The sequence below is a fragment of the Perna viridis genome, chromosome 8 (genome assembly GCF_037379345.1).
Source record: "Perna viridis isolate PV_CMFRI_1.1 ecotype Kerala chromosome 8, ASM3737934v1, whole genome shotgun sequence".
NCBI classification, from domain to species: domain Eukaryota; kingdom Metazoa; phylum Mollusca; class Bivalvia; order Mytilida; family Mytilidae; genus Perna; species Perna viridis.
In genome coordinates this window covers 39,549,393-39,576,751 of record NC_142452.1, presented here as the reverse complement: position 1 = coordinate 39,576,751, position 27,359 = coordinate 39,549,393, and the positions used below count along the sequence as shown (strand labels likewise).

The 27,359-nt window shown below is 32.6% G+C and overlaps 2 protein-coding genes across 4 annotated transcripts; one reads left to right on the top strand and one right to left on the bottom strand.

Annotated features, from left to right (window-relative positions):
- The first annotated feature begins 2,819 nt into the window (after positions 1-2,819).
- LOC148610455 (uncharacterized) lies at positions 2,820-7,728 on the top strand. 2 transcript variants are annotated; one of them, XM_088543358.1, is made up of 4 exons: positions 2,820-3,046; positions 5,349-5,678; positions 6,141-6,254; positions 7,204-7,728. In XM_088543358.1, exons 1-4 carry the CDS (start codon positions 2,989-2,991, stop codon positions 7,605-7,607), a joined length of 906 nt encoding a protein of 301 aa, XP_088399484.1. In that variant the 5' UTR covers positions 2,820-2,988; the 3' UTR covers positions 7,608-7,728. The 2 variants fall into 2 exon arrangements, with proteins under 2 accessions (XP_088399484.1, XP_088399485.1); XM_088543359.1 differs by lacking the exon at positions 2,820-3,046 and adding an exon at positions 3,759-4,721.
- Positions 7,729-15,543: 7,815 nt separating this feature from the next.
- On the bottom strand, positions 15,544-25,680 carry LOC148610454 (uncharacterized). 2 transcript variants are annotated; one of them, XM_088543356.1, is made up of 5 exons: positions 25,547-25,680; positions 24,384-24,459; positions 23,163-23,291; positions 16,812-16,967; positions 15,544-16,479 (listed from the first exon to the last, which is right to left on the bottom strand). In XM_088543356.1, the coding sequence occupies exons 1-5, from the start codon at positions 25,547-25,549 to the stop codon at positions 16,397-16,399; spliced, it is 447 nt and encodes a 148-aa protein (XP_088399482.1). In that variant the 5' UTR covers positions 25,550-25,680; the 3' UTR covers positions 15,544-16,396. The 2 variants fall into 2 exon arrangements, with proteins under 2 accessions (XP_088399482.1, XP_088399483.1); XM_088543357.1 differs by having other exon boundaries at positions 24,384-24,456; positions 25,547-25,626.
- Positions 25,681-27,359: the final 1,679 nt, after the last annotated feature.

Sequence of the window (27,359 nt, the reverse complement as noted above, 5' to 3'; positions counted from 1 at the left end):
TTTTTCCAAAAACAAAAACATACTTGTGGACACAGGCTGATGTTGCCCGAGGGGCAAGTGTGGATGCACACCGGTATTGCTAGGGGAGGAAATTAGACTTAGAAAAGTTTTTTTCTTGAAACTGCCATTGTCCATCAAAATCAGTTTCAAACATCCTGTTATGGTATGGCACGAGTTACAATTTCAAAGAGACGTATTCACTTATAGTCAAGATTATGGCCAGATATCATGAACATGCTTGTTTCTGGTCCTTCATTCTAAAATGACACCCCAAGTCAATAACAGCCTTCTTTTGTGGTATGGCAACATTTTTCGTAAAAAAATATCCACACATCTCTTCGCGAGTTATTGTCTGGAAACAAAAGGACGCCAACAGCATGATGCTATAATAGGACCGCATTTTTTTTCAGTCCTTAATTCGGCTCACTACTGCAAATGTCAACGCATGAAAACGGTAAAAAAGCAAAACTCAGCTAGATAAGCCCACAGAGGTGAAGCCCTGAAAAGATGCTAATGTAGATACAAAATTTAAGCTTAATAAAGCTGTGCTTTAATATTTGACACAATATATATAAAATGTAAAAAGAAGCTTTATAAAAATATAGAATTGCGGAGCGCAGCATGATGCAACCGCATTATGCTGCACTCTGTTCACTTTTGGGAAGTCACAATATTTGTTTTGACAGCTTGCACAGTATAGCACACCAATTGACTTACACTCAAGCGTGAACAATGTGTTGCTTCTAGGGTTGAAATCAAAGACCGTTGCCATCGATCCATATAACATAAAAACAATAGATGATAATCAGATATAAAAATTACACAATCAGAGATTTTCATAAGATATAAAATTAAATAAAATTTCAAATCGGACCAAAAATAAAAAAAAAATCTTTTTTTTTTGGCGCGGGTGAGGGGAGGGGGACAAGATATCTGAAATCCGACTGAAAAAGCAGGCAGGAATTTTTTTCCAAAACAATGCAATAAAAAATCTAAATGAAATTAGAATTTAGATTTTTTTATTTATTTTGAAAGAATCTCGAATGGAAAATACTGAATCTGAATCATCATAATCGTATGAACAAAATTCTTTTCCCATCAATTGAATTAATGATAACACCTATTTCCCCCTTTTATCCACTTATATTTAAATGGGTTGTAGCAAAAACATTCAAAAATTATAGAGCCATCCGCTACGTTCTTATGAATTTGAAAAGCCCGGATTTAAGTTTTACAAAAATCATTTAAATAACTAAAGTTAACATACGCCAACAACGACGGATTATGACAGAGTGAGACTATTGTTCGTCTAATAAAAGTGTATTGGTCGTAAAAACAACACGAAATTTTAAAGTTATTGTGCAATTTTCTTATGAATAAAGTAGAAAAAGGAAAATCAGAAATTTAAAACAGATAAAAAGTGAATAAACTAGTTTCCAAAGTTTTATGAAAATTTGGACAACCACTACGAATTTATTGTTCGAAAACTGTGAAACCATCTATTTTTGAACAAAGTGACATAATCCTAAATAATGAAATCCAAAAATTATGAGCGAACATCAATATAAACAATTGACAAAAATTTCGTTATCAAGGCTGCAAAAGGTTTGCTGCTCTATTCAAGAATATCAAGGATTTCAAAGAGTTGTGCAACCTTTCTCGAAAGAACAAAATAAGAAAAAATAGATCGGTAAGTGTGCTTGTTTTTTTGAGTTATAAGCAATTCAAATTTTGGCGAGAAAAGGATTTCGCAATATATTTCATAGGTTTTGTTTTAGTATATTTTATCTATAAAGACACCGAAGAAATGAGAAAGATTTCATATTTTAAGAAATACTTTTTGAAACTATATAAAGAAAAATGACTGTCGCTAAGCAAATATATGCTTGTGTTGAAATGGATAAAACCAGAGGAGTCCGAACATCTGACATATATGCCTGAACATCCTTAATTAAGAAAACGGAAAATCACCCCATTATTGTACAAATAAAGTAACTCAACTAAAGAAATTGAAAAACGTAAATTTATTTAAAAAATAAAAAAAGGGGCTCACACCAATTGAAGGAAAGAATTCACTAAAATATTGACAAACATTAGTAGCAGCATTTTTGGGTAATTGAGCGAATATTGTGAACGATATACGGTATATAGGGGATAGTAAATGGGAAATGGGGGATTTGGGATGGGATAGGGAATGAGGAATTGGAAATTTGAATGAGTAGGAGGGGGAAATTAGTCTTAAAATATGAATTCACATAAAAATGTGTGAAATGTAAATACTAATAACGGCTGAAAAGTTGAAATATTCAAAAAAAAGATAAACTTTAATTTGATAATTTAAATATCGGTTGAAAATATGCAATAGAGGAATGGATACTATAGGGAATGGGGAATTATCAATGAGGAATAGGGATGGATACCATGTGGAATGGGGTATTAGGGCATAGTAAATGGTATAAGTCGTGAGATTATATCGTACAATAACTGTATGTCACGTCTATAAAATAAAAAAACAAAACAAAAAACAAAAAAACAAAAAAACGACATCATACTCGCAAATTTTTGCAATCGTATAAAATTACATGAAATTCATGTTTTAGCCCCCTTTAGATGAAAACGGGCGGAACAATGAAACGCAAATGTGTTGGATGGAACATTGTAGAAGTAATAAATTTCAACTCTTATTTGTTATTGACCGAAATCCTAATGATCGTGAAAATGTGTTTAAAGTGGTCAGGAATTCTAATTATAAAGCTTCCATTGTACAATAAGTTTATGAGGAAGAAATTCCTACCGGAAGATAAGTTGGATTTTTTGTGTAATTTAAAAAAACAATGAAACACAATAGAGAAAATGCATCTTGTTCACAACATGGAAGTAATGACGGTCATATATTTAGCATTAGTTTATGAGGAAGAAATTCCTACCGGAAGATAAGTTGGATTTTTTTGTGTAATTTAAAAAAAACAATGAAACACCATAGAGAAAATGCATCTTGTTCACTACATGGAAATAATGACGGTCATCTATTTAGCATCAATATCAGGTAAACGATCGCTTTTCTTTATAGTAAGAATAAATACCTCAAAATCTGTATGACAACCTTGTTTTCGGACATTTAAAAAAAAATCATTAATTGACACTACAATGTTCTTCCGCATATATTTGTTACTGTTTTTGTTCTATGCACGTAAACAATAGTTTCATCGGATTAGGCAATCCGTTCATTTTATTTGCCTGAAAATAGCTGAAATATTGCTGCTCGGGCGTTAAACCCCAACAAACAAACTAACATTTTATTTGCTGCAGACTAATGCCCACCCCACAAACCCAGCCACTCTTTTCCCATTGTGGGATTCATTCATCTTCATCTATAAACTGATTAAATGTATGTTCTTTCATCTTTCAGGCATTTCATATTGACGGTTTTTACAAAAGATGCAAATAATGAAAAAGTTCAAAGTTGTTTAATTTTCGTATTGGCAAACTGTAATATTTTTGTACACGGCAATGCATCAAATAGTAATCCAATAAAATCGCCTGCCACATGCCTTATTTCCGTAAGATTGACGTAGATTTTGATTATAATGTAAGAAGAATTTGTAACCAACCCAGATAAAAATCAGTAATATTTTCATAAACACCTCAACAATTATTAACAGTTATATATACCGATATTTATAGATATAATAATATTTCCGCTCTAGATTTACTAACAAGGAAGTATCACTCGGTTTGTGGTAGATATATTTTCATATAGCCTAGTTGGCCGAGTGGTTTAGATCGTTGGACTTAGTGCAGGTGGTGTTGCCATAGATGTCAGTGAAGATATTGGGTTCGAATTCTTCTGTAGGAGCGACCATACGTGTAATCTTATTTTCAATTAACACTTCTAACGTTTCCATTACTTTACATGCTAAAATGGTAATTTCAAAAATTTTACTGTGAATTCCCAGGACAAAGTTAAATACCATTGCGAAGCGTGGAAAATAAAGCTTTCAGAAACATTATGCTAATGGTACGATGATTGTAGACATTCTTCACAACATTTACTTGAATAAAATATATTGACAATCCACATTTTTACCTTTAATCCTAGACAGACATCATGGAGACAAATTACTCACACATTTAAACAAAATTCGCACACTTTCGAAATAAATTACAACTATGATTTTAAAGTACCTTTTTAGCTTTAGCTAGACTACTTTTAATCAGAGTACACAAATAGTGCAATTATAATTCATACATGTAGGTTTATGTTCAGTGTAATTAGTACATAGTAGGTGGTCATTTGACTCGGAAGTGGTTAGTGAGACCCTTGCATCAATTCTAGAATTTAGGTGTGGTTTAGTCTTGATATTATTTACTAAGCAAATATTTGGTCGTTCCCTCCGCGGGACTCGAACTCATACTGCTGTGACATCTATGAAAACACCAACTGCACAACGTCCAGCGCCCTAGAACACTCGGCCAGTTAGGCTATATAGCTATACGGATGATGAATGACTTGATCGCATATATATATATATTGACGCTCATCTGTTTCTGTGGTGAAAATCTCGGTTTTGATGAATCCATCTTTAATCGTTGTCTGAAAGTGAAAAAATTGATGCTGGGATTTGAAAATTCGTAATTCGGGTTAAATTCTAGGGTGAATGGAATTATGATTCTTTCTTTCGACTACAATTCCGAAATAATTCATTTTCCAAACCTCCATGGTAGGTGTAAGCATAGTGTTGTATCCTCAAACAGATACATCTAAGGACAAAATGTATGTGTATATGCATTGCTTTAATTTTTATTCGAAACAATTCATTACTAGAATAAAGAGTTGCAGTCATGTCGAACAACGACGTCAACAACAACATGCTGTGGCAATTATGACGTCATGTTGTTTGCCAAAACGAGGAAAAAGATGAGGAAATATCTGAATAACTTGTTTTTAGGGAGAAAAAAACACAGATCTGTCATGCCAAAACAGCTTTGAAGCTGAACAAGGATTTGACTCTTAAACATATAGACATCCACTTTTGTACATGCATCAATATAAAACACTGGTTATTTTCATGTTCATGCTATTGAACATGTTAGATCTAGATTTGATTAAATGGAAAAATCTCAAATTGAGGTTTTCAGCAAGTCATTCCGTTCATACTTTGACCAATCATATCACTTGAAATTGCAAATGTGGAGAAAAACTCAATTTAGGATTATTTATTGAAACAGGCGTATACTGGAGACCAAACACAGACGTATACATATGTACAATTGTCTATAATTTATCATAGAAAAAAATGGATTTACAATATAAATTGAAAATATATTAAATTTTATTTGCCTTTCAGTAACCATCTGTACAGGACAAGATAATGTGTTGGTTATACCAAACGGTGGCGGAGCGTCCCTTATTTGTCCAAAAACGCCTGAGGTTACTTTAATTCAATGGTTGAAATTCAACGCCACTGAAAAAGTGACTGAAAAGACCTATTCAGACGGACCCAGTGTCAATCAAGAAGTGTCAGAGCATTTGAGACTAAGCATCCCGGTTTTGAATGAAACTCATTATATTCTACAAATTATGAATGTGCAGTATACGGATGCCGGACACTTCCGATGCATTCGAATGTTAAAGGATCAAATTTCTCATTATGATTTGAGACTGCAAGTAGTTTATGGTATGAGCAGTTTGCTTTTAAAAACATGTCGCTCATACAGCGAGCTATGTCCTCTAAAATATAGCACAATCTAATGTATAAAATTCACATTTGATTTAGATATGAAACGCATGATTCCAAGAAAGCTACACAATTATTTAGACGAAACCCCTGTTTTGATTTTAGATAGAATAATCTTCAGAGTAATTCATCATTAAATTATCTGAAATACATGTAAAATAAAGGTAGTGTATCGATAGAGGATACAATAAAAGCAAGGAATAGAGACCTAAATGGTCATTTGACATAAACCTAAAGATTCTTATTTTGTTCAACTTGAATAAATAATAATTTGAACTCATAATTTTTATGACGCAAAAAGATTACTTTATTTAGCCCATCCTTGCAATAGTCCTTAACCACGATAATAAATTGTAATGATAAAATGATCATATCACCATATGTCTGTTATATATGCCCTAGAAACAACAACTAACAGTATTACAAGGTATAGTGAAGAGTCGACTACATTAAGCGAAACCACTCAAGATTTCTACGCCACAAATACAAAAGTTCAAGATTGGACATCAAGGAACGGTAATTGCATATTTGTATTGTTGTATTAATTATACAACAGGGCAGATTTCATAAACTTTGAAAACCTTGAAACACTTGCATAGTACTTGTATTGGGAATACTTCCCATTCTGTGGTATATTGGGGGGGGGGGGTAGTGTGAAGGATAAGGAAATCAATTTTTCAAATATTTGTTTATATGTTTAATTTATCATATTAATTTAAAATTAACATCTTAAATTGTGAAGTATTAAAAAAATACAATTTTATTTGCTAATGTACAATATTTGATGAAGAAAAATGCAATGGGTATGCTAGGAGGGGATGGGGATTTTTTAATAGGGATTTGAGATGTGGATAATTGGGATGGTATATAATGTTAATGGGACATTTATATTATCCAAGAGCGCTGTATGTAATTATCTTTCAGATATATGTTATTGTATGATATTTGCCATCAAGTATTATAACATAGCTGTCGTTTTAATATTAGACAAAGTCAATATTCAGTGCACCATCCGAAAAAAATGGCCGACAAGATATATGTCTTGATTCTCGTTGCCTTTATGCATTTCATTGCTTGAACTGACAGTATTTCGTTTTTATAAGATGTCTTCTATTACAATATTTTGGAATGAAAGGTTTTGAATGATATGCTACACAAAAGAGGAATTTTGACTTTAAAGTCAAAATAATAGTCCACTCCTGCACTTTGTTGCCCATCACAAGAAAGAAATATTTGTAGATAATAAAAGATAATTTGTTTAATTATCTGGAGCATTCTGGTCATTCTAAAGCTAACAATATGCAATAGTTTGATACATATACATTCCACCCCCTCTTTGAATGATTTGTAGTTGAAAAGGTTTGATTTTTTATCATATTTGTACTTTTCGTTACATGAATACCATATATTTTGAATACGCTCCTTGATTTTACTTTTATAGAATATTAAATCTGTTTTCTTTTAGACACATATTCGGTGGTTAACTACACTTTAGCATTCATACTGTTGGGCATAGCCTGTGCATTTGCTATAACAGTTATACTCATGGTAATCCGTATGTATGTTCTACAACGCAAAGTTATGGAAAATATAAAAAGGCAGAGAAACATAACAGACATACCTCAGAGTTCGAGTTCTAGACCTGAAGAGTTATATTTAGACACGGAAACACCGATTAGGGAATCGAGACCTACCTCTGAAAGAGGAAGAAGAAGACAGACAATAAATAATGTAATTTATTCCTCAATTGAAGAAGAAATAGAGGCTAGTTTACAAGCAGAACCTTCTATAAATGATATGTCAAACAAGTATGAACCACTTACACATAATCAGCTTCAAAATAGTCATGTTTACAAGGATATAAGTTAAAAGTGAACAGTTTGCGGTATAGTGCATTTGTCTTTAGGCAGATAAGTATGACTGTGTTGTCTTATATACAATTTAGCATGTTAAAGATGCGCTCATCTTATAAATGTTATGTTTGCAGTCAGTTTAGTATCTGTTTTCAGTAACAATGTAGATAGATGTTTATTTATAATAAGACTGGATCTTTATTCCTGTTGTGTGTTGAGCTTTGCTTTGATGTAAATGTTTTATGTATCATTTTGTTATGCTGCTTTTGCATATTTTTCATTTAGTTAGAAAGCATGCTCAATATGTTAATGATAACTAAAAATCATAATGTAAACAAGTGTGTCATAGAAAAATTCATTGCGTTGATATGCAAGTTTATCATATCATCATAAGTGCTACGTTCCGACATTTCGTTGACATGTTAGAATTGTCTTTCTTAGCACTTACATTCGCATGTATATTGTTTTATTTTGTGTTTGTAGGATCTATTTATCTGTACATTTCATCAGATTTGATCATTATAGAATATATTAAAACAGCTTATTGTGTTTTGGAGGCCTCTATTCCAGTCCCGCCCAAAGGGCAATATAATATGATGTTACTATTGCAACAACAATGAGATATACCAACAACATTTTTATTCTAATTTTGACAAAAAAAACCGTCATTTTATTCTTTGTATTTTCTGTACCACATGATGATTATTTCACTCAAAAATGCGATCTGAATATTACATGAATAAGGCATATAACCAAACATGGGAAGGACAGTACAGTGACATGCCATTCACATGTAAAATAAACTGTAAATAACATTCACCCTAGACTGCCATCAGCAAATCAACCACATAATGGTCCAGAACATGCTGCCCTTTAAAAATTGAAGTTACCGGATTCCAATGAGAAGATGAAATTGAGAGTCTATTTGAAAACATTTAACCAAAGTAAATAAAATGAAATAAGCAAAACATGTATCTGAAAGTAATGAAAATTAATAATAGTACTTACAGTTTAATAAATATAAATGCAATCTAAAATCCAATATATTATTAAGGGGATGGACCTAGGTTAAGGGACATTACTCATGAAGTCAGTGATATATTTGTATCAACTTCAATTACACTAAAGCCTCCCAAGCTTTCGTTTGAAACAGAATAAAATGAATCCAAGTTAATTATATACTTATATAAGATTGATGTAAAATGCTGAATACAAACGTTCCAATGACTCTAAAGAGTTGTGTCACTTACCCTAGGTCTACCTCCTTAAAGCAAGTTACCAAAATACTACTCTCTATATAGTAAACAATAACATCTAGTTTTACAAGAATTCTGATAATCCTAAAATATTGGACAACTAATAGTCAATCAATAAATCAATCTCCAATACAAAAATGAACATAAAATGAAATGCAATTGCAATTAGAAACAATACAATAATCACAAAGACAAATCAAACTGAATGTATTCTGAAATATATATAATATCAGAAACTAATATTAATTACCTACAAAGTAAGGTAAATCTAACAGACTTGATGCGGCAATGATATAGAATAAACATACACAAATAACTCAAATAACTGATATAAAAACTAAAACAGTTAATAAAGTTCAACCCGGACTCAAATGTAGTCGTCTATCGGCAGATAAACAGAATTTCAAAGAACGTCTTGATCGATATATTTACATTTGGTGTGTGGCTTTATAATGATCGGTCATCTGTTAAAAGCAATTCTTGTTGTTGCTGTTCGGTATCAAGCATGACACTGCGTGCAACTTTATGTTATCTGTATAGACTTCAAAACTGCCTTTTATCCCTATGTCTATACATAAAAACTAAGTTAAATTGTAGATATATATATATATATAACCGAATAAATTATTCTACAAAACCAGTTATGTTTTATAACATTTTATGGATAAATATTAAAAGAACTAGACTTTGTTAGAATCATACAGTGGTGAAAAGTGCTTTGGAATAATCAACCATTTTTTGACCGTGTTTGACCATTTCATCATAGGAAATAACGAAATAAGACCAGCGTTTTGGTAAAAGTAGTTTTGATTTTTTATGCACTGCAAATTAACCTTATAAGGTTGAATAATTTTGTCAAGGATTTTCTCTTGAAAAAACTTTAAAAACTTCAGTGATGCAGAGATAAAATGTATAGTTTTTTTCCGACAGACAAGTAAGAAAATACAAATGCATACATGAATGGTGACTAAAAAAATTGACGTCAACTGAAATATATAAAGATAATGATATTTTTTTGGCAAAATGGACTCCTGCAAGGACGGGAAATTCATCCGGTGTACATCCTTTCATTTTATCTGAGAACAGTCAAAGATTTTCTTTATTAGATTTGACGGCTTATCGAATGCATAACCTAAAGAACTTGACACTTGACTAAAAGCGGTAGAGTATATTCTTTGATACAAGTCAAAGTGGCTAGGTCATATGGTTTGTCAAGAATGTTCTCTATTACACTTATAATCCACACTGCCGTCTTGAGAGTGTGTTGAGATTACTCAAAAAGTTGACTGATTGTTGAGTTTTTTATTCATATTTAAAAGCTTTGTCTGGAGAGGTTTATTTTATCCTCCCCACAATGGATGTTTTCTATAGATTTTTTTAAGATCATAGCAGACTTCAATATAATAATATCTGTCCTCACGTACCAATGCCATGAATTTTTCATTTTTTATGCATATTTAAAGTGTTCTGAAATATGTCCTATTGTCGAGATATCCATACTCAGATCCAGCTAAATAACAATTAGTATTTATGATTAAACACATTCTATCTTCTATTTGAACATGTCATTTAAGTGCTCTGAGAGAGAGACACATTTCATTTCTTTTGAAATCTTGTAGAAATCATTGACACGATGTTAATTATTACCGCATGGTTTATTTATCATTTTAATCTAATTTTGTCAATTTCGAATACTTTTCCCACAATTTTAGTCATTTACTGCGTTTACAACATTATACTTAGTTGGATTGAATTATTTCGTTCTAGTGTGAATACTGTTTAGCGCGTGATGCAGAGCTGCATAGTTGTTGCTAGATCATTACAAGAATAAAATCACTTTCAATATGAAGTGTGCCGCTATAAAAGCAGGACATACTTACTCTTGTGGATCATATGTAAACAATCAAATTCAGCCCTTGATGAACTGTAATGAAAACATACAAGCTGCAATGGGCGGTGTTGTTTTCGATACAACCAGCATTTAAATCAAACACGAAATGAAACGCAAACTTAATTATTCTGAAAATGGAACATCCAGGAAACTTATACAATATCATACACAAAAATACAACCGCAGTCAAGAATAGAAGAATATTATTTCAACTATATTCCCAATATGTCACCCGTATGCATTGTCTTCATGTCTTCATGTTTTAGGCCTTGATTAAGGATTTTGACGTATCTAAATTATCTCACTGCCGACGCCTCAGTATTGCTGTGTCGATATCGCAGATATCCTGTATTTTTAAAATTAGATCAAGAAAACATAAAAAAAATACATACTCAAAACAATAACGTCAATTGAAACATATCGTGACGTGACCGATGGTACAGAAGTACAGACCGAACAATAATGGTTGCTTCAGTTTATATCCAGAAGAAAAATAACAAATAATAAATGTTTCCGAATCACTTCAGATTCACGACTTAACAACATCCTCACAGGTTCACCGCTAACATTCTACTCCCTAAATTAAAATTTGAACCTTTAAGTGTATACGCAAGTGTTTAGCAATAATCTTGCAATAGGGGAAAGTCAATAACATGCATAGCAAAACTCAACCGATCTGACATTCCTATATGCATCACCCAAGAATGCTTTTCTATTTGAAAAGACTTTTATATAATCATTAGATTTTCTCAGATTTTTTTCAATATATAGAATAAACATGGGGTTTAATTTGAGTTATCTACCCTTTAAATGTTCATTTTCAGTGCATTAATGAAATAATAAGTCAATTTAGCAAAGTGACGTGGAAAAACTTTGTATTTTTTCTTGATTCTGATGATACAAATACCCAAATCAAGCTTTGTAAATTGTGGGTCATTACTATCATGTATCGTATCACCCACTTCCTGATTCTTACTTACACTGACACTTAATCAAGACAGTTTAATCCTTACCACTATAATTAACTACACTACTGCAACTGCAGTCAAACAAAGTCAGACGATAAAATAAATTTATGATCCCATTGACCGCAGATTTAACCTGTCTTCATTACACCTGTCAGTAGAAAGCTGGTAAAGCAATCATTAACTAGATTAATCCTGTGTCATTTAACTTCTATGTACGAAAATACACCAACCTAACTTGTGAAGTCGAATTATTTACAAACATATTACAATACCTAACAGTTTAAGTTTTTGACTAATGTGAACTCTTCAAACGATTGAGTGTTATCAGAGTTATCAGAAGTTATGATGGTAAGCATATGTTCACTTTCGTCTTCAAGTATACATTGTTGAAATCTCCTCCGCAGAAGTATAACTGCTTCCTGGTTTACAATGTTTAATTCCACCAGGTTTTATGCTCTGTTATACAGGTGTGAAAAAAAAAAAACAGAGCATAATCACTGCTCATTAAAAATCTGCGAAGCTGTTTTCAGTGTGCTGTGTTAATTTACATAAAAGGGTAGTGTTTGTCACTGAGTGCACGTGGCAGTGATGTAAAGTTAAGAAAACGTATTTACACCCTCTGTTCAGAAGATTGTCCTAGACTTCTGTGTGTCAAGTAATGTATAGTCGAACAGATCTATAATGTATTATATGCATAGTAATACTGCTCTTGTGGAAGTAATACATATTCCATAAAGTGTTAACATTGCCGCAATGTTACAATGAAACGACAAAACAAATTGAAATGTTGCTACTAGTTAAACAATGTAGGAATAAATGCTTTAGCTGGCAATTAGCGCTATATCGTACAGTGGACAATTTGTGTGTGCCAAATTTCGTGATTTTTTCTATGAATAACTTTGTGCAGCCCTCAGTATTAATGGAATGCACATTATATGTAAGAAGTCTGCTTTAAATTTTCCTTTTGCAATTCATAAAAGTCACGAATTTATACATGGTAGCATAAACCTGAACTCACTTCCAAGGACGGTGATTGTGATTTACAGTCTATGTACTGGATTCCTAAACTCCACAAAAATCCATACAAACAACGTTTCGTAGCTGGATCTTCAAAATGTACCACCAAACCTATTTCAAAACTTTAAACTTCTATACTCACAACTGTCAAAGAGGGTCTGCAGTCATACCACAATAGTTGTTACTCCCGTAGTTGTATTAATTAAAAATTCGACAGATCTTTTGGAGATTATGATCAGAATATAATAGCATTAAAATCTATTATTTTCCAACACTGTGTACTTCTATTCCCCATGCTCAGTTAAAATCCCGACATAAAAACATTACACATCGTTGCTTTTCCGAAAAGGATGGTACAACTAGATACAAATATACAGTCCTTGGTAGAGATTCCTCTTATTTCGTAAGAAATAATTTCAAAGATACAGAGGAAGATGTTTACAAAATGCTGGATTTTTTATTTGACAACATATTTATCCAGTGTGGTGGACATGTTTTTCAACAAACGGTCGGCATTCAATTGGGAGCAAATTGTGCTCCTCTACTGGCTGACTTATTCCCTCACTCTTATGATGCTGACTTTATAGCTGATCTGATTCGAAAGAAAGAAAATGGTTTGGCTAAATCCTTTAATCTCAGTTTCCGCTATATAGATGACGTATTATCTTTAAACAATCTTAATTTCGGGGATTTGATACATCGCATCTACCCCAAAGAACTTGAGATAAAGGATATTACAGACACTGTGAAGTCAGCCTCATATCTTGACCTACACTTAGAAATCGATGGTAAAGGAAAACTGTTGACCAAACTTTACGACAAACGTGATGACTTTTTATTCGCAATTGTCAACTTTCCTTTCATCTGTGGCAACATCCCTTCAGCACCTTCGTATCGAGTGTTCAGATCACAACTCCAACGTTATATATACATCAGAGCTTGCCGAAACTACACAGACTTTTTGTTTCGCGCTAGAATTCTAACAAACAGGCCTTTGGAACAGGGTTAATTTGCTACAAGATTGATGTCATTACTACAGAGGTTTTATGATCGTCATCATGAACTCGTGGATCGTTAGGGTTTATGCATCTATGCCATGAAAACTGATCTATTCAACGTGTCATAGTCTTCCTTTCCTCGTTTGTCTACCCTTAACTTGACTTTTTATGAGCAACTCGGCAGGTGTTTCTAGAAAAGCAGAGGACGCTTATCATACCGGTGCACTTTGTCTATACTCCCAGTTTTTAGAGTACGATTTCCTCATTCGCTTTTGTTACTTTCTATATATCATTTTAGTTACTTCATGTTCTTTGTTGTGTATGTTTGTTTTCTATGTCTGGTCTTTCTACGTGGATTACATTCTTTTGATTGCCGCTATAACCTTGGTTCCCTTGGTTATTCTTACACAAACCAAAACATGAATAGTGTTTTTCTAACGGAGTCGGTATTGAATTCGCTTTGACATCACGTGACATTCAGGATGCTTAACAATGACATACTAACCGATGCAGCTTATAATCTCGAAATATATTGGACAAATGTGATGGTAACCGTGAAATTTGAATCTCCATTGGGGCACTGGTGTCGGGGATATTTTCGATCATTTTTATATATATTTAACGATCTTTATGTATGGAATAATTAGAAATAGTGATCTCACATTTCACCAAAAATAAATCTTAATCAGATTCTGGTATTAACAAAGCGGGCATATGTGTCGGCTATCTTTTTTAAAGATAGAATTTCTTTAAATGTACAGTGTTATTATTCAATTCACTGTAACTGATATTAGCATTTAGTGAGATTTAGTATCAAAAGTATTCCGCCCTTAAGACTACGGGAACCAACTTAACAAGAAATCCTCAGTAAGTGAATGGTATCAACTTCTCGTGTACAAGTCCAATGGACCTGTGATTACTAGTACTCAAGTTTCGTTTTATAATAATGCCATTGCTGGGTTCACTGAATTAGTAAGCATGTTTAGTTAACCAATTAAATTTCTTTAATTTTGTCTCAAACATTTTGTGTTTTTTTATTTATCCCCAATAAACATTAATGCAAAAAATGATTATTAAACAAAAACAAAAACAAAACAAAACAAGAGACCAAAACTTTTAAAACATTATTTATCATAGAAGCAAGAACCAGTAGTGTAGTATGGTGGTGCATGTGTACTTGAAAATTTTAGAATAATTCCGATTTGTTTCCAACAAATATATTGAATACATCTAGCAAACAACCCTAAAGCTATTTAAGAAGGTGTACATGCAAACTTGAGGCAGTGGGTGACACATGACATTTAAAAAAAATCACCATTTAATTTCACACCTGCATCCCTTCCCAAAGTTTCTGCAACGATAAAAGATAAATAAATTACAATCCAATGGCAGAGTAATCAAGGGAACCAAGGTTATAGCGGTAATCAAAGAGTAATCAAGGGAACCATGGTTACAGCAATAATCAGAAGAATGCAATCCAGGGACAAAGACCAGACATGGAAAATAGACATACACAACAAAGAACATTAAGTAACTAAAATCATACATACAAAGTAACAAAAGCAAATGAGCAACTCGGACTCCACTAAAAACTGGGAGCATGGACCAGGTGCACCGGTAGGGTAAGCGACCTCTGCTTTTCTATAAACACCCGCCGAGTTGCTCATAAAAAGTCAAGTCCGGGGTAGATAAACAAGGAAGGGAACACTATGACCTGTTGAATAAATCAGTTATCATGGTGCAGATGGATACACCATAAAGGTTGACGAGTTCATGATGACGACCATAAAACTTCTGTCGTGAAAAAAAAGATAATTACCTCTTTAAATTGAGCAAAATTTATTTGCTTTGTTAAGAAAGAAAACAATAAATATCTGAGTCATTCATTGTCGATTGAAAACGAACTTTGTACTATTTGACATACCCATAGTAAATACATCAAACTGGAATTAAAATACAATTTACCACTCGTATCATAGGATCTGCCTGATTTTTAGGGAAAAGTATTGGAAAATTTCTGGAGGTTATGAGGTATAAATTCTTCGTCAATGCAATAAAATCACTTCAAAATTACCTTCATGTGCCTCACCTTTGGCATATTTTGTCTGACTCTTAAACTGAAAAGTACTTAAAAACATCATTGTATATAATTTAGGAAAATGATTGAAAATATCAGTATATGGGTATCACTTTTGTCTCATTACAAGAATTACAAGATTTGAAGTTAATTTTGTCATCATGTTTAATGAATGATATATCATGATGTATATACATTTGCATTTTAACATATAACAAATCGGTAACGGTCGTTATCAATTTGTTTTGTGGGCAGCTAATGAGTCAATAATAGGATAATTAATTGGAAAATGAATGACAAGAATGGGATCACAAATACACAAACACCTAGATTTAACGAGTGTTTGGAACTTTTTTCCACACACGAGTATAAGTACTTAGTAACTTATTTATGTCTACCGTAACTAAAAATTAATTAACAAGGTACTCAACATTTGGGTGTACATGACCAGTTATCTAGTGGATAAGTATAGCCACAGAAGTAGTCTAAATACAATCTACTATGATAAAGTATGGGAAATGTTTTCGACTATAGTTGGATACAATTTTACCCTATTGCTATTCAAAGATTGTACTTTGTTGTGAAGCAAACTGCAGTGTCAAATGAACACGTAATGATACAAAAATGAGACAAATCCAGCCGTAAGTATGAGTCCCAAGTTTAACTGAAGATGTCCTGATCCTGAAATAAAAAGTAGTATTTCTTTTTAAAAAATCTGAATGGATCATTAAAATCAGGTAATGGAGATATAACAGATAAAACAGAAGAAAAACAATGAATTTTTCGTCGCTTTCCGTTAATCTTCACAGTTATATCTATTTAGAAGAAATCGGCAGCAACAGGAACCAGTTTTGTAATAGAAGTGACAGAATATCATAAGTAAATAAACTTTGTTTAGTGAGAGCATAAAACAATTACTGTTTATTCTTTCTTCAAATTTAAATAGAACAATTATTACCACATAAACATATATTCATTGGGGTTTAATTAAAAAACGTGTTTCAGAAACATACCATTTTCACATTCACCATGTACTTCGTCGTAGTTTTCTTTGCATACATATTTGAAATTATATCCATTTTCCTCTTTTGTACATTCGCTATTATCTTGACAGCATTGCTGAGTTTCCTCTGAGTCCAATGAAAAACAGTTTTCATTCAATGAACGTTCTAGAACAAAGGAAATATTATTGACGTGGTTAACCCTTATAAGAGATTCACTCTTTAGGTGCCTTGCTATATCAAATTGCATGTTCTGTGTTTTTAAGTAGTACTGCAGATAAGAATCATACGAAATGTGATTCATGGTTGCAAAACCTACATATTACCATTTTATTCTTTTATATATATTGTGCTAAACATGTTAAAGTAGACAGAAATTAACATGCGGCTTTTCATACAGCCTTTACTCTTAGGATATAATTATTATATAGAATAACAGTAAAATACAACTTATATCACATATTAAAGATTGATATGATGAAATGTGAAATCATACATTCCAATATGTCTGCTCTAAGGAGATAATTTCAAAAGTTTCTATTGTATTTTTAATGTCATCTCCCTTAATTTTGAATTCTACATTACATTCTATATGATTTATATCTTTTATTAACAAGGGTTCTATGACAATCCACACGTTATTATCTGTTTACATAAGAATTAAAAAAAAAAACAATATCAAAAATAAAAAAATATGTAGGCTTTCAAACCATGAATTACATTTTGCAAAATTCTAAGCTGGAGAACTACTAACTTGTTTAAGGTTGTCTTGTTTTATTCCATTTGTGTTGACTAAACTAAATTAATCATTTTATCAGTAAACAAAAACGTATCATATTACCGTATGCCATGACAAGTCAGACATATCTTTAATACAAATATTTCCCTATTCAATGGAACGCGGAAACATATCATTGTGTTTTTGGTTTTGTTTTTGGTTTGATTTTTCAATTGATTTTTGTTATGCTTTGTCATGTCAACGGGTCATAGTTTTCCTTTCCTCGTTTGTTACTTTTATGTATAATTTTAGTTACTTTATGTTCTTTGTTGTGTATGTCTGTTTTCCATGTCTGGTCTTTGTCCATGGATTACATTCTCTTGATTACTGCTATAACATTGGTTCCCTTGATTACGCTTTCTTTGAAATGTGATTATAAGGGCAAACGTAAACAGAATGACAATTTGGACAATTGAAAAAATGTATATCAAACATACAATATTCTACAACGAACTATATATATTGTGCACAAAAGATGTACCCGATCGTGTTACTGCATATTCGCATTTAGACAGATATAATATCCTTTTGTCTAGTTTACAACAACCTTTGGGTGTTCATTACATTTAAACAAATCTTTGTTTCACTTCCAGTCACCCTTCTGAAAAATCTAAAAGATATCGGACTCGACGAAGGAGGTGCCGGCCTTTTTTTCGATAAATTACAGATTGTCAGGCATCATATCTGACGTGGCCAAATTCCGTCTTTTTAAGCCTGTTAAATCTGAGCCTCTCCATGATGAGAACTGATACTTTATCAATATCTTATTTTCAAACAAAGGGATAGATGCTTTTAACATCAGCAATACTCTTCATCGTTAAGAGGTGGTCTAAAAAGTTCAATCATATTTCAAAAATCAATCTGTTCCCATTGTCTCTTATAGCTACACTAAGGCAATAAGCACTAACATTTCAACCATAAAAAGACATTACAGATTATTAACAATGGGGAATACTTAAAGTCCCCTGTTACATGTGACTGTGCTTCTTCTCGATTTACAGTTTGCAGTCCTTCTTGTCATGTCATCACTGGTGACTTGAATATCACTGAGAATGAACTCCTATATAAAGTAGTTTCCCATGGTTCAAAATTCAAATACCATAGCGCATCAATGGATGTAGTTGAAGATAACACCAGATCATGAATAAAGAGAGAAAATGACCAGAAATCGAGACCTCCTCAGATTTGATACGTACCATCCGATTGTTGGTATGGAATCGTATTGACAACCTCAAGAAATGTATCAAAAAAGACTCAAGTCAGTATTCAACGATCGTGAGGCACTTGAATGCCTCTCCTCCATTTGACAACAGTGGTTATTTCAGCACTAATATTTATGATAAAAGAGACGACTTTGATTTTAATATCAGAAATTCTCCTTATCTGTGCAGCAATATACCTTTATCTCCTGCATATGGCTTTTATATTTTACAAATGATTCGCTATACTAGAGCAATTACTAACTACTCTGGTTTCCTTGCACGCCAACAAAATATGCGTAACAAACTCCGGAATTAGGGGTATGATGAAATGCGCCTCATAAGGTCCCTAACCAATTATTCTGTAGATAGAAGTCCTTGTTTTAAAATACTCAGTTTCTTCTAAAATAATGGGTAATGATTGGAGTTCACAATAACTACTCCACACCTAATAAGTACTGTCATTTCCTGCCCAAGTTCGTAATAGGTGGTAACAGAAATGTGTCCGGTTGTCATACTCTGTCCTGAACCGTAACAGTTATTGATAAGTGATGACAATTTTCAGTGGACTGTCTTGGACTGTCGTAGATTGTCACATGTGTTGACAGATGGCTTCAATAATTTAGTTGTTGTCTATAACTGTGTTGAATTATTACAGTCATGAAAGATATGGTCAATATTTTCATTTCCTGTTATGGACTATTCTGAGCTGTTAATAGGTGAGAACAGTATAAATCGCCTGATTATGAACAGATAAATCTTGTAACAGTGAATGACAAAATATGTTCGAGCAGTTATGTACTGTTATTGTTTGCAGCGGATGGGGAATGGTCAAAAATCAAATATAAGATATTATCAAAAACAATTTTATTTTATCTAAACGCATAGTATAATTTATAATTATCGTGGGTTTTCTAAAACCATAATCTGTTAAATTAAGTAAATTTGTATGAAAGATACTGGTCCGTCTAAACATCGCAAAGACCCGTCCAAGTGCACTTGGATCATAAAAGTAGCACTACGACCAATAAGAAGACACTTTTCACAGGTAAATTAAAAGTAATACCAGGAATGCACTAAGTTAATTAAAAATTTTAAAAAAGTAATAAAATCGTCAGACATGTAGTCTTTTGTGCAGAGTTTTCCCGACAAGCGTCAACAGATACGCGAGTAACAGACCCTGGCCTAAATGTCTACAGTTGGGTATGCATATTTTTATTCACTAGTTTCAAAACATTTAAAGTCATCCATGTGGACAGCCGATAGTGCCTAGGTTTTCATTTAGTATTCAACCGTAGACGATTTATTTCATGTGATTTAAAATTAAATTAAAACACGGATAAGAGGGAAATGATATGAAAAATGCAAACCCTTGAAATTTATTCAACTTGAGCAATAAAAGTAAATGCATGTATTTTCGTCAATTTGAAAAAAAAAAGCATAAATATATATGGGAATTCGCTCGTTCGTATCTTAAATCACCCTTGTGGACATCCGGTTGTGTTTATGTTTTCATTTAGTATTAAAACTTTATGAGTCAACCGTAGATATATTTTTTTTATTTCATGTGATTTAAAATCGTAAAAGAGTATCTTTTTTCCCTCTGGCAACAAGATACATGTTTTTACTTGATGAAATGACATGTTCATGTTATTTAAATGCATTTGTACGAGATTAAGGTAAAATAGTTGGTTTAGTCTGATTTTACATTTAGTTTTATAGTTCTTCCAAAAAATATACATTTGGTGATTAAAAACCGAAACATTTTCACAAGTGCCGAAGAACTCGTAGAATTAACGGTGATTAAAAACCAAAACATTTTTACAAGTGCCAAAGAACCCGCAGAATTAACTGCTATATCTCTAAGTACAATGGTATTATGTTTTGGTCATTAACGATAACCAATTGAGTACCTATGTATCGTATATAAGCGGGTGTTTCTAGAAAAGCAGAGGACGCTTACCCTACCGATCCATGCTCCCAGTTTTTAGTGGAATCCGAGTTGCTCATTTACTTTTGTTACTTTGTATGTATGATTTTAGTTATTTTATTTTTTTTGTTGTGTATGTCTGTTTTCCATGTCTGGTCTTTGTCCCTGGATTACATTCTTTCGATTACAGCTATAACCTTGGTTCCCTTGATTACTCTGTCAACAGTTTATAGCAATTTTTAAATAAATTTCAAGTTTATCAGTATTTTGGCCGAAGAAAGTCCAAGAGCGAAATTGAAGGCTTTATTTCATACGTGAGATTTAGAAATTTATTACACAGGGAACATTCGAGTATTCATTGTCATCTATATCATAAATACTTTGACATCAATTTGTGTCTGCCGTCTTTGTGTTTACTGACAAAAGAAAGTTATAGAGATGAAGTCGATATGCACCCGTGATCTTTGTCCCCACAGACAGAAAGTAGAAAACTAAACAATAACAATGCGATACCAGAAGCTTGGGGTATGATTGAAAAAGCAAAAGAAAATTCCTTAAGGTCACATCATTTGTACGATGACCATACGACATCGTAAGAAATCCATTTTGTTGACAGACCTGAAATGACCATTGTTTGGAACTAAAAACTACAAACTATTTGTTCACTTTAGGAGACACATTTCTACACACCAAACATGCTGAGTATATAGAAAAATTCTCTGATAGTAAATAATATACCTAGATCGAATAATTACATGTATATTGACACATGGAATGCAAGATGTTTCGGCAGTGGACGTTTTATAGTATCATATTTTAGACTAAGGCATTTCGGCTTTTGACATTTAAAAAAAAATGAACGTTTCCGCAAAATATATTTATTTCCCGTGTAAGTGTTTAAGTCCTAGTAGAATAATGAATTTAGTTCTAGAGTGGTTACCCCATTAATAGTAGTTTACTATGAAGTAAATTTGTGCAGTTTCTAAGAGATTAACCAAATACATTTGCTTTGTTTAATATCGTAATTAATCAAATACTGGGAGGGTGGACAGCGAAGACAGAGAAACAGGATTTAACTGGGTTGGAATTGGTGGGGATTGGGAACGGTGGTTACAGGCGCGGCAAACGGGGAGTAAAATATACGGAAGCGGGGATTATGGTTGGGAACCGGCGATAAAATATAAGGGGTCTGGAAGCAAGGATGAAGTAACATCCGGGGACAAAGACAAGACACAAAAAACAGAAATACACAACAAAAAACATGAAGTAACTAAAATCATACATACAAAGTAACAAAAGCAAATGAGCAACTCGGACTCCACTAAAAGCTGGGAGCATAAAGGCCAGGTGAACCGGTAGGGTAAGCGTCATCTGTTTTTCTAGAAACACCCACAGTCAAAGAAGGCTTCCTTGAATTTAGCATGTTGTCAGATCGGGGAGGGGAGCACAGACTTCTACATTGAATGGAGTACTTTTATTATAACATTATTATCAAAATGTAATTTTATGTTGTGAAATTACTATGTATTAATTCAAACAAATTCATTAATGTTACAAATTACATGTTAATGTAATGTAAAAAAAATACATAAATACACCAAAGAAGGAAACTTATTTTCAGGTAACCTCAGCATATGTCGTGGAAGATTGCAATAGCGAAAATGAAAGATAAACCCTTTGTTTTGAGTTCTGAAAACATATCTAAATTTTAATATTCTTATAATAAGGAGTCACATTGGAGCAGCGAGGACATGCCTGTCATTAAGTAGAAGTTTGTGTTAGAGTCAGGCAAAATGGGAAAACAATCAGAATCATGCATGTGAAAACCCAACCGACCTGACAATATATATCACTCAAGGATGCTTTCTCTATTTAAACGAGTAATCAAGGGAACCAAGGTTATAGGGTAATCAAAAGAATGTAATCCAGGGACAAAGACCAGACATGGAAACATACATGAACAACAAAGAACATAAAGTAAATAAAATCATACATACAAAGTAACAAAAGTAAATGAGCAACTCGGACTCCACTAAAAACTGGGAGCATGGACCAGGTGCACCGGTGGGGTAAGCGTCCTCTGCTTTTAGAAACACCCGCCGAGTTGCTCATAAAATGTCAATTTTAAAAAAAAATCATTACTTGATCTCTGCATCACTGGATTTGCTAAAAACAGTTTCAATAGAATGTTAGAAAAAATGAGGTTTTTGACGGAGTTATCTGTTCTTAAATTGTTTATTATAAGTGCATTTCAGTAAAATTATAACTCAATTTACCAACATGATATGAAAAATCGTATCTATTTTTTTTATTCTGGTGATGCAAATAGTCAAATTAAACTTTCATAAGTTTTTTTAAACCATGTTTCACACACGGTCTATTTATACAGAATCTTACACTTAATAGTGCTCATCGAAATATTGTTTTTGCTGTTTGACCTATACACAGCTACTTACGTTCTGTACAGTCAACATCATACAAAGACTTGAAGTAGCCCTCAAGGTATTTCCACACATCCTTACCACAGTTTGAATTGTTATAAGTACAGATATTGCTGTCTGCACACGCTTCATCAAAGGTAGCCCCTAAGAAATATATGTATGTATAACTTTATAATTTTCCATGCAATTTAAATATTTGACTTAAATATGGAGTAAATTAATAGTTTTGATATTGGTTTTATCTTGGAGTTTATCTTCGACAGAAATACTTGGCTAAACCGAATCCCGAGAAAAACAGAAAACCTTCCTACAACGAACAGCATATTACTGGAAAATTTATACTGGTTTCAATGTATATTTATTCAGACTACTTTTGATTAATTCATGTCCAAAACGACATTTCTTTAAAACGAGTTCTGCTTTTATAAGCTCTGGACAGCCTTTTAAACTTTACTTTTGAGGCTGCAGCCAGTCCTCTCGGAAAATATAAGAACTCTGCAAGGTCGTAAAAGGTGAATGCTTTTTTTTATCTAATTGACGAACGACTTTTATTCATATTATGTCCGAGAATTTCGAAAGGCCCGTCTGCAGCAGTTAGTAAGAGAGGAAACGAACGTCTGTCGTTTTGTGAAGCTTGCTGCTTTTCCTTCACATTTCGGTTACACTTTTTTGTAATAATTTAAAACATGTTTGAACAAATCCCTTGTATAAGTTTTATCATAAAATTCTCCAAATTCGTAGCGAGATTCATCAAATGTTTGCCGTTATAATTCATTTATAAAAACTGTCGATAATGTATAATGATAAATTAATTTTATCAGATACCAACATTTTCCTTAATAGTAGAAAAAATATAATTAAATTCAAATCTAAGCTCTTAATACTGCATGCTTGTGTATAGCTCTTATACATGTCGATAAAATTATGAAATAATACAATTTTACTGTATAAAAATGTCTACATGAAATGACGGATACAGAAGGGACAGAGGGACCGTTCGCCCCCTGCCTAACATTGAGAAATTATCTTTTACAGCATGAAATCTTGATAATTTAATCGGACCTCAACTTTATTTTATTGTACTTACAACCCAAAACCTGAAATACTGGATCCGCCTATAACACATATTTATGTTGCATGTAATTGTCTTGTGAGGTTTTAATAGTTTTATTATAAATGAAATACAATTAAAAGGGTATAAACGCCCTACGCGTATCAAAATCAAACGCCACTCACTTTTAACTTCAGTGGAGCACAATATCCAAAAGGCAACCACACCAATGGTAACAGTAATACTACTTTCTGTGTACTGCTAAAGTAAAAATAAAGTATTGGTTATATGCATATTTTACTATATTTTACTAATGCATAGAGTTTGTCAATACGGTTATTTTGTAATTATGCTTCATTTATTTCTTTGAACAAAATATTGATTGACAGAAAGACCGACCCATAAAGGCCCTTATCGCTGGCCGCGTCACATATACCAAAACGATGAAAAGTAAAGTAAATTGGAAATCACGAATTAAAAAAAACAAATAAAAACATAAGATAAGAATCCGAAATTATACAGTTAAGCGTACATAGATAATATTTAAATCGAAAACCGTATTTGATTTGACCAGTCCGGATGAGAATACAATTCTATACGTTTGTATAGAACTACTACTAGAGAAAACTGCATGTGTTAATATGGTTGTATTTATAATAACTATGTCATGAAAAGTTCAAGGGCAATTTTATTCAAACTGTACTTTATCTTTCAACAAATATTTTTATAAGTATCGAATGTATATATTACATAGCTGGTAAGTTAAATATCATCTTTAATAGAATGAGTTTCTAATATATGTAATAATACTCGAATAGAAAATCAGCCATGAAAGTCAAGCTTGAATGCTATGCGACTGATATGGTTAGGGTTTTCCGTTTTCTATATTTTGCATCTTACTGATCCCCCCTTATTTCAAGTAAAATTGAAAATCAAATGTTAACAATACTCTATTTCGACAATTTCCGGTGATAGATTTTGAAATAGCATGCTCCACATTTCTTGTCATTGTTTTGGACGGATGAACTACATTGTATTCTTAATGGTTTGAATTCTGATCGAAATGGCAAAAAAGTCTTATTGTCGAGTACGCAGCTGAAAAAAAATGCAATATTTCTGCAATTTGTTATGTCTTGTGCAGGAAAATATTCTCGAATGAATGTTACATTTTGCGTTTCGCGTCTTAGTGCAAAATATCACAAATTAACTGCGGGAAAATATTATGGTATACTGTATCTGATTTGCTTAGTTTACAGACATACATAGGTAAACCTTGAGTACATTACAATACTATAAAGATAATCGCAAAATATAAAAGCAACAAACGTTAAAAAATGCTCACTCTTACCATGTTTGCTACTTTTCATGTGATGATTTCTTACAGCGTGTCAACTAATTCGGATGCTCGAAGGTTTACTAAAGTATTCAATTCTACGGTCCACTGATTTCTTGTGTGATCCTATCACGTGCACAACATTAGTCGTAACCAACACTCAATTATCTATGTATTGTGAAGAAACATATTCGTTTACACTTATTTACGAAGTGTTTTTACCTAAAAGATATGTTTTCGCTCGAAAGCTGGTTTACCAAAATTTGTACTTTGTATCCCACTAAAAGGTGGGACTTTAGACCAAGTGCCCCGGTAGGCTTAGCGTCCTATGTTTTGTCCCAGAAACACATTAAACATTACGTCCTGATAGACGAAAGAAAAATTGAAAACAATGGTAAGGAGAACGATTGTCATGGTGCAGATGGACATCCCATAACGATCCACGAGTTTATGATGACGGCCATAAAACTCCTGTAGTGATGACTTCAACATTGTTGAACATAACTCTGTTAAAGATTCCGAATTGTTAGGGTGCAATTTCTAGCATAGGATATAGGTTGTGATAATAAACTCTATACGCAAATGTTAATGGGAGTTTGATGAAAGGAAAGATGACAATACGGATTGAGTAGTTATCCCATTTGTCGTATTGTTTAGTCATGAGTTTTCTTTTTCCGTTTACCTTTAAGTGTAGGGCAAGTTTAGATGCTGACTTCATGATGTATGTTGTGTTTTTATCTAAAGTACGATGGAGGTACATGTAGATGTAATTCACAAAACCTCTGAAACTAAGATTGTCTGATCGAATTTGCGAACTATCAATTAACTGGAATTCGTATACTTCTATTTTTAGTTGTTTGTGCAATGTTCAAAGCATTTCTCCGAAAATTGGCATAATTTTAACAGTGTCTAAAAAAGGTTAAGAGTAACAGCATCGGGCATTTTGATATAATTGAGAATAGAGTGTTTACCATACTGGTAAATCAAAGACGCTGGAAATTGAAAAGGGGAAAATTGCAATTTTAAATATATGCTTATATAGAAAAAAATAATTTGTAAATTATGTGCATATCAGAAAGAGGGGATAAGAAAATCGTTGTTTCATTCGAATGCCATTCAGTAAAAGAAGGAGAAATAGCCTTTAAAATATTGAAGACGAGGTTAGCTAAATGACTATTTAACTAATGTACTTATCGCCTAATTATTAAAATTCGAATCCTTTTTTCATTAAGTTTTAATACCTTGCTTTGTGGTTTTCACTCCATTTTCTCGTTTTGAACTGAATTTAGATAAGGGTATCAACAAAATTATCGAACACCTATCCGATTCATAGTCAAGTCCTAAATAAATCAGGCAAAATGGACATTACACCACCGAAGTAGCTGGTACCGCAATGGTCCTGACTTGGTACAAACATAACAATGGGTTAAATCTAGGTTTTAGAGCGCGCCACGCCTCCCTCTTTCATTGCGGTGTGACTATACCATCGGTCACATCAGCATTAAGAACAATTTACAAAAAAAATAAATAAATAAATCATTACTCATTATTTTAGAAGAAACTGTGTATTATTTATAACCTAAAAACCATTGCCTTGCACAGCCATTAAGATATTTTTTATTTTAAATTATATTCTGTTACGGTGAATTATATATATCAAACTAGAACGACAGATATGTATATGTATATGTATCAAATTAGAGCGACAGAAACTAGAGGCTCCTAATTTGGAATCGTCATTATTCAATTGCAATTCTGAACATTGACCAATCAAATTAAGACTATACCTATCAATTGTTCCATTCAGTCATTGCATATAAGATCTAAC

Bases quoted from the DNA above. Each gene is read 5' to 3' on its own strand.
- LOC148610454 (XM_088543356.1), bottom strand. The intron at 23,292-24,383 runs GTGAGTGGCGTT...TATATTTCTTAG, and splicing joins GTGCTCCACTGAAGTTAAAA to GGGCTACCTTTGATGAAGCG. The intron at 16,480-16,811 runs GTATGTTTCTGA...TTTTTATTTCAG, and splicing joins ACATGGTGAATGTGAAAATG to GATCAGGACATCTTCAGTTA.
- LOC148610455 (XM_088543358.1), top strand. From the start codon at position 2,989: ATGCATCTTGTTCACTACATGGAAATAATGACGGTCATCTATTTAGCA. The intron at 5,679-6,140 runs GTATGAGCAGTT...TATATGCCCTAG, and splicing joins GAGACTGCAAGTAGTTTATG to AAACAACAACTAACAGTATT. The intron at 6,255-7,203 runs GTAATTGCATAT...GTTTTCTTTTAG, and splicing joins AGATTGGACATCAAGGAACG to ACACATATTCGGTGGTTAAC.